This window comes from Diadema antillarum, unplaced genomic scaffold, assembly GCF_040938485.1.
Source record: "Diadema antillarum isolate AM-2024a unplaced genomic scaffold, OU_Dant_1.0 scf00000020, whole genome shotgun sequence".
NCBI classification, from domain to species: Eukaryota; Metazoa; Echinodermata; class Echinoidea; order Diadematoida; family Diadematidae; genus Diadema; species Diadema antillarum.
In genome coordinates, this window is record NW_027270909.1 from 6,072,047 (window position 1) to 6,087,750 (window position 15,704).

The 15,704-nt window shown below is 34.8% G+C and overlaps 1 protein-coding gene across 1 annotated transcript; it reads right to left on the reverse strand.

Annotated features, from left to right (window-relative positions):
• Positions 1-1,313: 1,313 nt before the first annotated feature.
• Positions 1,314-14,558, reverse strand: LOC139729844 (low-density lipoprotein receptor-related protein 5-like protein). Its single transcript, XM_071640771.1, has 4 exons — positions 14,346-14,558; positions 11,364-11,387; positions 10,705-10,935; positions 1,314-1,489 (listed from the first exon to the last, which is right to left on the reverse strand). Exons 1-4 carry the CDS (start codon positions 14,407-14,409, stop codon positions 1,314-1,316), a joined length of 495 nt encoding a protein of 164 aa, XP_071496872.1. The 5' UTR covers positions 14,410-14,558.
• Between the last annotated feature and the right edge of the window lie 1,146 nt (positions 14,559-15,704).

Here is a 15,704-nt window from a genome sequence, read left to right on the forward strand (position 1 = left end):
TGTCTATTTCTGTATGCATGTTCAATTTTGTATATTCATCGCCTGGGATTTGGCTCATACGTCTGACTACTATGCCCATGGTGCCTGGTGTGTGGAAGGTTTTAGGGCAACTGACTAAAAAAGGCATTCATTCTCGTGACGTGAAAGCTTAGTATCATAAAATCCACAGATAGTCATAACATGATGGGTAGAAGTTGTCATTTGTGCATTTTTTTCATTTTCCAATAATTAGCTGGACAGAGAAGTCCAATGCAAGTTTGTGTTGTAGCTAGCCAACGCGAACAGTGGACAAAATGTTCATTGACCAATGGTATTTAGACCTATTGGGAATTAGACTAAGTGGTCATTAGACCAACTGGCTAGTAGGCTCATTGATAAGTAGCTCATGTGGCTATTAGACTGATCGATGATTGCCGAAATGGATATAGCCCTAGCGTGGGTGGAACCCAAGTGCAAATCAGACGAAAATGGTTATTAGACAAAATGGATATTAGACGAACTGGAATAAGGCTAGTCAAATGTTAGACGAACATTGGATTAGACGATGTGGTATATGAATTTGAATGCCTAGTTTCTATGCATTATGCTTCTAATCAGAATTTGAATGAGTTGGTTGAATTTTACTTTTGCACAGATAATACACTCTGGCAAATACGTATGCAGATTTATTAAATCCTGTCCTTTTCGTTACTGCTGTGATGATTTCTTTGGATTGCACGGAAAACGAATTGGAATGAAAGAAAATGAATTTGAAATCACATTCCACAAATTATATGCTCTTCTTTATTCAACTTTAGGCCAGAAATTTAAAGATGTTGAAAGGTTTTTTTGTTTGTAAGGATAAGAAATTTGAATGACATTTGAATGTCAAAACCTTACATTGTATGCACGCTGAACTAAATTTGATTGATTCCTTTGAATTTCCGTTGCACGAATAACGAATTTTAATGAACGAAGAAGAATTCGAATGAAACTTTTCGAGGAGCTCACAATTAATTGTGCGGCAAAAAAAAAAAATGAACGGAAAAAAGAGAGACTGCGATTGACTGCAAAATAGGCACTCTTCGTTCACATCGAAGCGAAAAGAACATGTCAAATTATCTTAAAGGAGTGCTTCACTTATCTTTATCTTTCTACATACTTCCCTGTTTCCTTTTATTATCATAATGTTCTTTGTTTGTTTTATCTAACCATCAAGCAAACAAAAAATAATTTACTTAATTTTCACTGAACACTCATAAACAGATAAACTGAAGTAAAATCTCTGTAAATCAGTCAAAAGACAGACATGACAGATTTTTCTTCCAATGGACCTACCTTCTTATAGGATTAATGGCAACTCCGTATGGGTGCCTGTCTGGAGGTAATGATACTAAAGTTCTTGCCCCTGATCCGTCGTAATTCACCACGGCTATTTTGGAAACAGTGGCATGGTAATCACTCCAGTATACCCTGGCCTCTCTGGGATCGACTGCCACTCCGAGGGGATCTGAAAAAAAAGATAAAAATCATGTGTGCCTATGCAGAACAACTAAACCTGTATCAAGATGTATGGCATACAAGCTAAAGTGCCGCAACAATTAGTGAATAGTATTGACTACGTTAACGGTGAAAACGACAAATATCCATTCCCATAAGCTAACATACGTATGCTATCTTAACAATCTGGCATGCTCTCATAATTCATTTGATATTTGTACTGAGAAAAATGACAAAAACAATATCCATCATAATCACCTTGATGACTGATCACTAATGACTGTTATCTTTGCGATGAAGTCCCTTAAACATTTTTCAAAATTTCTTTACATTAATAACGCCTTCCAGAAATAAAAACATCATTGCCGAAAACACTAAGCTGCTTCATAGCATGGATAAATCAACATTCATTTTATAACCAATCTAAAAGTAGGTGAAAAATAGATATTTCGTCCCTAATACACCAGTCACATATAGACATCCCTGATCACCCCGGACCTAGATCTGGGGTGATCCGGGGAGAGATCCGTGTTGACACCTTGGACATCCTTGGACGTCCGTGTATGTTCGTGTAGATCCGGGGACATACGGGAGGCCAACACGGCAATTTTTGGAGGTCAAAAACATCCGGCGATTGCCGTGTTGGCAGAGCAATTCGGGGTGGTCCGTGTGGCTGCCGTGTAGCTGCCGTGTTGATCCGTGTAGATGCCGTGTTTGTCAGTGTAGATGCCGCGCTCTTCCGGCCTTATCCGTGTAGCTGCCGTGTTGATACCGTGTGTATATGTACAGCCATACCAACGCTCGTCGACACTCCATCGAGGTGGAAACTATCCCGGATCTCCCCGGATCACCGTGTAGATCCCTGAGCATCCGTGTTTATTTGTGACTGGGGCATTAGGAATAAATTGGTACATAACTGAATACAGTCATGTGAGTGTTAATAGTTTATGTGTGTAAATGTGTGGTAGTAGGGGAGGGAGAGGGGAGTGGTTGTGTCAGGGGCGATTTGTCAACAGCTTTCCCGTGATCAGATATATTCTCTCATCTTCTCTCATCTCATCATATAGGCGTGTACCTGTAGTACTATTTTTCAATCATCCGAAGGCTACATCGGGCAAATGAAATCCGCAAGGGGAGGGGGGGGGGGAGGATGGTGGGGGTTCCCAAGGAGGTGATTCGGCTAACCCCTTTCCTTCTCAGCTTTTCTAATTCCTTTATGTAAGTCTGCACCTATCGGAGTGTCCGCACGCTACATTGGGTAAATGCAACCTGCAAGGGGTGTTTGAGGGTAAAGTGGGGGGGGGGGGGGGGGGGCAGCGGGTCTTCTGCAAACCCTTCCCAACCAGATATTTGGTTAGTTTTTTGGGGTTTTTATGTTTTTAACATATACACCGTTCTTGTTGCCTAGTTTGGACAATGGGTTCCATGGGGTAACTTTTACCCTGCCAAATGAGTGTCAATTATTTCATACAGCATTCCTGAAGAGGAAAATTGACCAAAAAAAATATCATACAACATTTTGCAGCTTTTATCTGTTAATCTTTACACGAAAATATTATAAACCACTAAAAATAATTTTCTCTACATAAAAGTTTAAGCAGAATTTAATCGTCGGGGTAACAATAACACTTCATAACCACTGTCCAATGGGGTGAAGACAGTTTGGTGGTGCCATCATTATCTTCTCCTCTCCTGTTGTCTGCGATATACAAATGTTTTCCGATTACACGTCAAACAATACACATACACACACACACACACACACACACATACACATACCGACACATCATCATTATCATTAGCATTCATCTCATGCCAATTGAGTTGATGGTCTGACACCTCGATATCTATAGAAAATTGGATAGCTGGATACTTTGTGGTCATGACAGATTTTCATATCTCTCATAGCATTACATATATAAGATAAAGTTGACATCATGAAGAATCAGCGCCTGAAGCTCGCGAAGGAAGCGTACTTCATAACAGATGCCCTCACTGCTGACGATCTGACTTAGAAAAGGAAGTGGTCCGCATCCGTTCAGGAGCTCTACAAGCACGGCGTGAAGCTTCGCTTCTTTGCTGAGAAATGGAGGAACCGAACAGGAGTCCCCCACAACTTCCTTTCCTCCAGTTAGATCACTTCGGTATGAGTATTGTATATCATAATCATGTTCTTTATGTCTACTTATATCTTTCCCCGATTATCCACCTCTCCACCTTTCTTTCTCCGTCAATCTCTAGGTCTATACTGCGAATATGTAAATATTATGAGTTTATAGTTATATCAAATATCACATTGTGTATGATGTATATTGTGTGTACAGAATATTTCCAAAGATACAATTTGACTTCTGATGTATATTATTGTCTGCAGGGAGAGTTGATATAGCAACGATCTTTGTTGTCAGATCTCAATTGTCCGATGCGGCCTCTACTCACAAGAGTAATTTGTAAACAATCTATACTCTGTATGACTTGCTCTATTCTTTCCTTCTCTTCTTGTCTGCTTCCAGCAATTCTTAAGCAAATGTTCACGACCATGTCATGGTTCATGTGTTGCTCTTGTTTTAAATATGGATGAAATTCATTTATGTCCACATAAAAATGTCCAATGTCGGTATTATTTACCTGACGAGTTCAATTCAGAATTAATTAATAACGAACGTTCTTTCAGTGTATTACACGTTAATGCTCGCAGTCTTTTAAGAAATTATGAAAATATGCAATTACTGTTATCAGCGATTGATATGCAGTTTTCAGTTATTGGTGTCACAGAAACATGGCTTAACGACAAATATCCCATAAAATATAATATAACATTGATGGATATTCTGTTTTCCGTTCTGAAAGAAAATGCGGACGAGGAGGCGGAGTCGCCTTGTTCCTTTCACACTCTTTATCTTTTAAAGTAAGGCCTGGTTTGATATACAAACCAAAATGAATTGATTGCATGTGTGTTGGAATTGAAGAGTTTGTTTGCAAAAACCGATAAGTCCATTTTTGAAAATTTTGAAGTACGGTCTCTGTCATAAAGTACAAAATAATACATTTTAAATGATATGTTGATCACCACATATAAAGGTACATCTTGGAAGTTATGGTCAAAAGAAGCAAACATTTTCTTATTATTCTCTTTATTTTTCTTGACCTTTAATCGCAAATATCTCTATTTGGCAAATATGGACTTATCGGTTTTTGCGAACAAACTCTTCAATTGATATGTACAATAAAAGAAATACAATACCTTGTGTAATATACTGTATAGGCCCCCTCATACAGACAGTAATTTATTTTTGGAAAATGTTGATGTTTTATTAGAGTTGATAAATCAGGAAAACAAAGATGTACACTTGATGGGAGATTTTAATATTGATCTTTTGAATCAAGACAATAATGTTAAGAGCAAATTTGGCAATATTTTGCAAGCAAATTTTTGTAATATCACAATTGATACGCCCTCAAAAATTACGGTCAACGTTGATTGAAAATATTTTCACAAATATTGATACAGATTATTCAAAATCTGGTCTTCTGTATAGTGATATTTCTGATCATTTACCTATATTTTTCATCTGTGACGACACAAAATATTCCCATGTCAAGCAAACAGAGCTAAAGAAAACGCGCAAATTCAGAAAATATATCATTAATAAACGACGATTTAATCACAGAAACATGGGACGATGCATGTATTACTTTGCGCAGACCCAAATATTTCTTATGATACGTTCTGGAATATATTTCTTTCTTATTTCGACAAACATATCCCCACAAATTGAAAAGTAAAATAATAGAAAAATTTAAAATCCTTGGATAACAAAGGGGATTTTTCAAACAATTAAGATAGCTTACGGTATCCTAATAATGTTTTGATTTTCTATAATCTTTTATTGATTCCATATTCAAAACAATTTCATAACAAATCAAATCACATGTATTACAAAATCCACGATTCAGCATAACAGAATTATAGTGAAATCAAGCCAAGCTGTACTTTCGGCAGAAACAGTACATTCGTAAAGAATATACAATGCACAGGAAAAGAAAAAAACAACAACAGCAACATACATTGCTCACTTACTTTCGTTAAAATCAAGTCGAGCTGTACTTTCAGCATGACAAAACATTCATAAAAAAAGAAAATAATACTTAACACGTCATCAATCTATACACACAACCAAATGGAATCGATATTCCCTTTGATCACCCCCTCCCCTCCCAACTACCCTTCCCCTTCCTTCCCCCCTTCCCCGTGGACATCTGGCTCCGGGTCCTTCCATACTTACTTTCAAATTTTCCCATTTACTGAAATGAATGGTTAAAGTTCCCCTCATTGGTGCTAATTTCTTTTCCTCAAATCTATCCTCTAAGATATTATTTTTTATTTCATTATATGTAGGCGGCTTTCAATCTTCTCTACTTTTAAAAATAAAATATTTAACCAAAATTAGAATATGATTTAACAATTGGTGTTTTCCCCTATAGCCCTCCTTCTTCCCGAACAGAATTTCTTCCCAAATATATATATATATATTTTTTAAATCAACATCCTCTGTCATTCTCTCACATAATTCCCAGATTAATTTCACATGCTCACAAGTGTAAAATAGATGTTTGTATATTCCTTCTTCCTTTTCACAAAAAGAGCATAAGTTACTTACAGCAAAACCGAACCTGAAAAGATGATGATTTGTATAAACAATACCATGCACCAGTTTAAATTGAAACTCTCGTAATCGGCTTTAATGTACATTGTCTTGGCCTTAAAAATATATTTTCTATCTCTTTAACAGAAAACCCGTAATTTCGTTTAATTCTATTAAAAATCGGTACTGCACTTTCTTTTTCCTTAAGAAATTGCAAATACATTAGTTTTGATCTTAAATTGCTAATGTCAATTATTTTCCCTCCTATGATAAAATCAGTTTCCAAAATATCTTTTTCTTTTTCTTTCATATTTCTCCTCCAAACCATCGGTATATTTTCAGAAATACATCTTAACAAAACACATCTTAAACGCCTAAAGCTAAATCTGTAAAATATCTATCACATTTCAATTCACCATTATTTCTTAATATATGTTTTAATTCATAAACTCCCTTTTTATGCATATTTTCATCATATAAACATTTTCTATTTAACCGTATATATTTATTATTAAATATTATAACATTGCCGATATACAAACTATTACTTACATTACTTCTTATTTATTTCGTATTTACCCACACTTCTAATAAATCTCTATAAAATTGTGGAGCTTTCACTCTCAACAACACTGGTAGATAATCACACAAAAATATAAATTCTCCTTCTATGTCTCTTGTAACAAAATTAAAATATTGCTTCCATTTCATATTTTCATCTTTATTAAGAAGTTTCTTAACCCACACAACTCGCTGTGATTTAACTAAATCAACAAAATTCATCATTTTCAACCCGCCTTGTTTATAATCTAAAAACATTATATTTTTCCTAATTTGATCTTTTTTTCCTTTCCATATAAAATCAAAAACTAATTTATCTAATGAATCAAAAACCCACCTGGGAACTGGAGTGAGAGAAGCTCGATATATAACTTTTGAATAAATATGTACTTTAAGTAATTGAATCTTTCCCATCAAAGTTAAATCTCTTTGCTTCCAGAAATCTAAAAGAGATTGTATTTTACTCAGAATCTCTTTGTAATTCATGTTTTCTTTCGTTCCCTCATCTAAAGAAAAGAAAACCCCAAGTATCTTCACAAAATCAACTGTTTCTCCAAAATTAATATCCAATTGCAAATGCTGATATAATCCCAATCTTAATACTTTAGTCTTATCCATATTTACCTTTAATCCCGAAATTAATAAGGATAATGTTAATCGATATAAATCATATAGACATAAACTGACACATATTATAAGGCTTTCCCGCAGAATGTATTACACGGAAGCCTTTAAAGATGCTACAGGAAACATGTCAGCCACTTTGAAAGTTATTAATGAGGTTATTGGTAAGCAACAGAAGGTGTCAACATATCAAATTATACGTTACGGACAAACACCCTGTGATCCTAAAAATTTGGCGTGCTGTTTTAATGAGTATTTTGTTAATATAGGTCCTAGTCAAGCTTCAAAAATAGATCCCACACAAACAAATTTCTCGCTGTATTTAGGTACGTCAAATGGTAATTCAATATCTTTTAAACCAACAGATTGTAGTGAGATCCATGACATTGTACATTCATTGAAATCAAGTTATGCAGTTGGTCATGATGAAATGAGCACATCTTTTTAAAAGCAAATTGCTGGTAGTATATTGACACCTTTAGTACATATTTGTAACTTGTCCCTCTCAACTGGTATATTTCCGAATGCATGTAAAATCGCAAAAGTTATTCCAATATACAAAAGTAAAGATGACCCCTCTCTTGTATCCAATTACCGTCCTATCTCTATTCTTCCCAGTCTTTCTAAGGTAATAAGGTTTTTAACAGACTGTATGATTTTTTTGATTCAGAATGATATACTTAATCAAGACCAATATGGTTTCAGGAAATTTCATTCTACAGATATGGCACTAGCCCAATTATACGATAGAGTGTCGACTGCCTTAGCTGAACAAAAACATGTCATCGGTGTTTTCATGGACCTAAGCAAGGCATTCGACACTCTTGACCACACCATTCTTATGCGTAAATTGCATTGCTATGGAGTTTGTGGCATTCCACTAGAATGGTTCAAAGATTACTTATCGAATAGAAAGCAATATGTGTATTATGAATATGATAACTCTGAAGTATTACCTATACAATGTGGCGTCCCACGAGGATCCATATTGGGACCGCTACTATTTCTGGTGTATATAGATGATATTTCTAACTCATCTATGTTACTGCCATATATCATGTTTGCCGATGACACCAACGTATTCTGTTCCAATTCTGATTTTCATTCCCTCCTAAGAAATCTTAATACTGAATTACCAAAATTATCTACAGTTTTAAGAGTAATAGATTATCACTCAAATTAAAAAAGACAAGTTTTATTTATTTTCATATCAAGAAGCATAAAATGATACACAACATTTGATTATTATATTGGATGGTATATCACTGGAACAAAAAGAAAGTATCAAATTTCTCGGAATTTACATGAACGAAAATATGAAATGAAACACTCATGTGCAATACATCTCTGATAAAGTGTCTCGTAACGTTTGTATACTCCATAAGCTTAAGTATGATGTTCCTAAGAACATTTTATTTGGGTTATATAACTCGTTGATATGATCGTACATTACATATTGCAACATTATATGGACAACTTCAAAATGTCACATTGATAAGATAATACTTCTACAAAAGAAAGCTATACATATATGCACCAACTCAGGTTATCGAGGCCATTCAGATCCTTTATTCGCAGAATTATTAAAAACACTCAAGGTAAATGACATTAATTTTTTGCAAAATTCATTCTTTATGTTTCGTTTACATAATGGTCAGTTGCCATCTTCTTTCTTATCACTATTTCAATTAAACAAGGACATACATTCTTATCCCACGAGACAATCTGCTAAATTTCATTTATATAATCCTAAAACAGTGATGGCTTTAAAATCTATCAAACACACCGGACCCGATGTTTGGAACTCTCTTCTTTCTGAAATTCGAAGTTTAAAGTCCTTGTATTCTTTTAGGAAAGCTGTCAAAACAATGTTAATTTTTCGAAATCAGTGATGTCGTTATCATTGTCAGTGTATAATACACGAAATTCCTTCGTAGAAGCAAGGAGGTTCGAGAGATGGAGTTACAACTGAATATGATTATTAAATCAGCTGTCAGTTTTCTATGGTTGGATAAAAGAATTCCACAGGTGCATTTTTGCCTTTGGTGTTCGATGCTTGAAGCCGCCATCTTTCTGAGCAATCTGAAGATTCATTTTTAACTTTAACATAATGTCGGGTATATGTTGCTCGTTTATATAACAAATGCAATGAAATTTCACCTAATGATAAAGCATATAAAACAAAAGTCAATTCCGTTCGAAATAATTATGTGCAAAAGTGTAAATCTTAGCTGTATTTTGTGAAAGTGTTTGAAATTTTACCCTCATGGAAAGCCGGTTTTATCACTTTCCTCATTATTTCCGCCGAACGAAACTGATAAAGTATCATCTTCAAGTATAGTTCTTTATAAATTAATATGTCAGATTAGCGTACAGACACGTACAGTCGAGTAATTATGATATCTATTTCAGCAATATTTGAGCAATTTCTATTCGCGCATCCCCGTGCCGTTACCATTGTCTACCGCCCATCGTTTGTAAGTAGGGATAGCGAAAAATAATTACCATCACAAAGATGTATCTTCCTTGGAAAGTGGCTGGTGATTATGCAATGAGACACGAGTCAATTGTCTTCGCATCTGAGCGGCAGATCCACTTTGACACATACTTCAAATATTTTTTTAATGGCGGCTTTGAGCATGGGATCAAAGCGAATAAGACTGTTGTGACTCCATTTTCGAATCTCCTTGATAGAAAGTATCGCCGCATTTCATTTATTATGTAATCATGTATGCAACCATGAACTGTAACTGTTCACCTGTACCTCGGTGAGAAATATTTTGTCATGCCTTACTGATCAGTGATTCAAGTGAACATACTTTGTGTAAGCTTTTAATGAAAGCAGACATACCTCTCCTTTCCCCTTTCTCCTTTCTACTATTCTATCTCTACGCAAGTCATCCCTCCCTCCTATTTTTCTATGTGTATTATGTACGAGGGCTGCAAGCAAATCAAGCCACGCCTAAGCTGTAGCCCTACTGTATTATTCATTGTACGCTAGTATTGCTGATACATTTCTGCTGTACATTGTGTAAAGGCAATGAAGAAAAATATTTTGTTGACAACTGATGATTATGTATAATCATGTATGGCTCCAACAATGTATGTATATAATATATTGATTTATTGATTCCTGTATTGTCATTGTACATGAACGTACAATATATATATATATATATATATATATATATATATATATGTATATATATATTGTACGTTCATGTACAATGGCAATACAGGAATCAATAAATCAATAAATCAAATCAAATAAATAAGGGTATAGGCGTTCAACTCTTCAACCATTTGTTGTTGAGTCCTTGTGTGAAAAAGCAAATATGGAAAAAGGAAAATCATGATCGTATCGGTAGTTTGTTGATTATCTTTTAAATTGTACCTCTTATGTCTGTTGAAACAATCACAGTAGCGTCTGATCCGTCGAGGTGAGAGCTCTGAATTCGTCCGGGATTCCCAGGGTACGTCCAGAAGAGAAGTTGGCGAACAGGGTCGTAGTCAAGGCTCCACGGGCTACCAGCGTCCAAGAGAGGGAGTCTTGTGTATGAGATATTCCTAAGGTTAGAAGCGTACACTGCTCGTCTACTGTGATCCGCAACCAGCATGAACTCTTCTACAACAATCAGATAGATGAATCAGTACATTAAAGACATAATACAAGAAATCTATCTGAAGAAAATGCCTGTTTTAGTCTCTCATTTTTTTGGAGGGGGCGTGGGTACAATTATCACAAATTGATATAAACAACAGAAATGCTTTGATGGATACCATAATACAGACAAACGGGATGTACACATGAGGAAACATCCGCCAACAATAAAATATCATACTCTCGGGTGAAAGAAACTGCGTTGGTCAATCGAAATACTGGAACGCATTTTGTTTTTCTGAAAGAAAATGTTCAAAACTCGAATTAAATTATGAAAAACTATTTCAAAAAATGCGATGATGGTGAGAGGGAAGAGATGGGGAGGGAAAGGAGGTTGAAGGGGTAGAGTGCTGAAGTACTTGGTTCGTGCTCATGTGGCATGATGCTCTTACCTCCCAAACTCCATCGCAAGTTCCCTAGTGGGATCCGCGGGTGCGTGCAGAAGAAGAACAGACGTGTGCAGAAACAGAGGAGGAGAAAGACAGACAAAATAAAACGTTAGGAGGAGGCATGTTATTTCGTCGCAAGTTAAAATATGGTTTCGTTGCATATCACCTGAGAAATGTACGTCCTACTGATGTTGAGGGAGCAATTCGCCTGCGCAGCAACAGGATAATAACTGGATGGAAACAGCTACTAAAATAATCTTGGGTTTCTTTTTATAGCCGTCAGGCTCTTGACACTGTTGTGTTATTTACATACTAAATTTGATTTTATTCGTCTGTTTTATCTTTTAATGTGGCGCCCAGCGTACCTTAAGAAACGTGTGCATATGTTGTCCATCAATCAATTGTATTATGGCATGTCAATCAATTCACACACGACTTGAATCGTTCTGTATTTACGTTACGACAAGGCATTATTAAGGTGCCTTGGGAAGCCCGAATTAATATTGCTCGTTACCATGGTTACAGTATTCAAAACGTTGTAAAATTCTTTCCACAATTTTAGTTTTCTGTCAATTTCTGCAAATATTTCTCCTTTTTTTTGGATAGATTAACAATTAACTATAGCAATAGTCTCATCCAGATCTCTGTAAGATACCCACACTCAAGAGTCAAGGGACACGATGGGTTAAGAAAACAAAGGTGAAAACAAACCAAAACAAAGCATGCAAAGCCTCTTTCGTGCTGAAGCCAGATTTTTTTTTTTATAGAACATGTCATAAATATAATTATCCGTTCGTCTGTCTCTCTAGTTTGTCACGTCTACATGAAAAGAAATCGAAGATCTGTAGAAACATGAAGAAATATTCAAATTTGTTCTTACAAAAAAAAAAAAAAAACATTTGATGAAGCCCCCACAACGACACATGAATGGCTTATTCGATGTTTAAAAGTCATACAAGGAAGTTTAAAAGGACATACAAGCTCCAAATAATCATATGTTAAGCGAACATTTTCTACATCATAGACAATCAAGACATTATCTTTCTTCCAAGTTAAAAGCATAAGATAAATTGAAATAGCTTTATCAAATACCACATTGCAATCAACTTAGGAATCTTGAACGTGAACTTGAACTTGAACTTGAACTTTATTCTGTTTCATTTAAAAGCATATCATTTGAACAATGACAAACTGAGGACAGGAAACGAGTACATGAACATGCATACATAACATATAATAACTATAAATGAAACATGGAAACTATAAAAGAACGGAGTCTTGTCAGGGTAATTCCCAACAGAAATAATAATGGGAAACAATATTGCTTTACGATCAAGACATAGGATAGGGGAAAATATTACCAAAAAACGACAAACATACACAAAAATTACATTTCCATTGAAGAATTAAGTAGTAGTGCGTAGTCAACCCCTAGAAAACAAAAACCATAAAATTATCTATAATCATAGTGTATTTCATAATGACTACTCTTACTTTCTAATAATGTCTTTTAAGATTGATTTTTCTTTAAAAATGTTTGTAGTTGGAGAATTTATAACTGTATCTGGTAAAGAATTCCATAATGAGGGTCCAGTGTGTCTAAGTGTGTGCATTGCATACATCTCATATTTACTACTAATTCGAGTATTATGACTATGAACTTGATCATTAGATTTAAACATACCAGAAATCATTTCAGGTAACAAGTTCATTTTATGTTTGAACATAATTTTACATAATAATATTAAACTTATTCAATGGATATATATTCAAAACATTCATTTTCAGAAACAAAGGCATTGACGGCGCTTTATGATGCGAGTTTGTACAGAATCGAATTGCTCATTTTTTAAATATAAATGTGTCGTGTAAATTTGATTGATGAGTATTTGCCCATACAGCATTACAATAATTCAAATAAGATAAAATTAAACTGTCATATACCAAAATCAAAACCTTCGCTGGTAAAATACCTTTTAGTCTGTTGATTACTCCATATTTCTCGAAATTATTTTATTTATGTTTTTTTCCAGTTCAAATTGCAATTAATATAAACCCCTAAAAATTGTGTACATTTAACTCGAGGAAATGTTACATCATTCATTTTTACGCCACAAAGTTTCAAATCTGGAATCTTTTTCTCCCCTTTAAAAAAGTACAAATAATTTGATTTTTCAGTATTTACAACTAATCTGTTATCACAAACCCATTTTGACAATTTGAATAACTCATTATTCAAATTATTTATTATTTATTTACCATTCAAACAGTAAAGTAGAATCATCTGCAAATGAAATGAATTTAATCACACGTGAAATATTGCACATATCATGAATAAATATCATGAATAACAATGGCCCTAATATGGAACCCTGGGGGACTCCACGTAAAACGTCACATGTATCCAATAAAGTATCTTTATATAATGTAACTTGTGTCAGATTGTTCAAATAACTCCTAAACCACTTTAATAGACGACCTCTAATACCATAACAATTCAGCTTTTGAATCAATATTTCATGATTTATAAAATCAAAAGCTTTAGATAAATCAAGAAAAATACCAATAACATGCAAATTATCATTTAACGCAGTAAGAATACTATCTTGCAGATCGACAAGAGTCATTTCAGTTGAAAAATTAGTGCAAAATCCAAATCAAGAATTACATAAGATATTGTTGTATTACAAAATACATATAAGCGGTTATATACAATCTTTTCAAGGATTTTAAGAAATGCTTATCTTGGTTTTTTTTTAAATACTGGAATAACAATGCAACTTTCAATTTTATTGGAACAATTCCTGCTATTAATGACAAATTAAATATATGAGTTAAGGGCTTCAACAATAAATATATAACTTGCTTTCAATCGAATCTCAGAATAATAACTCGTCATTTGGTCAAAAAGTTGGTAACGATGTACTTAATACTTAATAAAAAGACTATTAACAACCTTTTGCGGCTAAGTGACAAGATACTTACCGTGAACGCATGAATTATGGAAGAGTAGAAAGAGGAAAGTTGCGGCAATGGCTGCTGTAAACATCTCAACTTTGCGATCTTCAACTCAACACAAACGAGAAGACATCAACCATGAAAGGAAAAACACGCTGATTTTCCTCAATGTGTCTTAGTACCTCAACCGATTCACTGCTCGCAGTGTTTAGTAAATGGCTAGTGAGGTTGATGCATCCTCTTACCGATAGGACCTTCTTCTTGTTGAGGTGTTCAAAGACAATCTGATACTTTAGGCGTATGGTCACAGGTCTTTATCTCGAATAGAGCTTTTGGGTATAGGATGGATAGACATTTGGATGGCACGCACACCTGGGAAACTGGGCGTATTGCTAGTTAAAATGGGGAAGTGGGAGATAACTTACTTTTGTTTCATACCGGAGTGAAATTGGACCTACTGCTAGGTAAAATAGGGAAGTGGAAGAATATTTGCTTTCGTTTCAAAGCAGAATGAAACTTAATCTACTGCTAGATAAAATGGGGAAGTGGGTGAATAATTATTTGCTTTCGTTTCAAAACAGAATGAAACTGGACGTGTTGCTAGGTCAAATGGGGAAGTGTGGAAATATTATTTATCCTTTTAAAAGGGAAAGAGGAATATCATAGCAGGAAAATGTGGTACCTGGTGAAGGCACCCGCCATCCTGGAGACTTTAGGCTGAGAAGGATGTTTTTGAAATCGTATCAAAGTTGAGTCCTTAGTTCAAGACAAACGAAGACAAAAGATCACAGGGGAAAATAATATTTTCCTTCCTTTCAAAAGGGAAAGTAGAATATCATAACAGGAAACTGTGGAACCTGGTGGAGACACCCGTCATCCTATAGACCTTGGGCTGAGAAGGATGTTTTTGAAGTTGAAGTTGAGTTCTTAGGTTCAAGACAAACGAAGACAAAAGATCACAGGGAAACTCAATTCCGGAAAAAAAAAAAGCTATTAATACCCAACGTTCTTCCTGCGATTGATGTACAAACAAATTGGATGAGCTGTACGTTTTGCCACTAATTGATTAAAGATGTAATTTCATTCCTACTTAATTTAGATCTTGGCAATTCTGCACATAATGATCATCATTTGATCAAGTTTGATATAGCAATATACACAATAAAAGCAGTTGTCTGTACTCCAGAAAGGGGTTCTTAGACATCCCAGACTCTTCTTGCTTTACTGCATTAATAATCATGTCTATAGCAACAGCTTTAGATTGTTACAACTTTAAATCAGCTCTCAAATGTGTGCGTTATGTTTCTGTGTATATCCGTTGTGTTTTATAATTGTCTTTACCCTTCAATGGAGGATCATCAGTGAACTACCTATCTTGAAATTCAC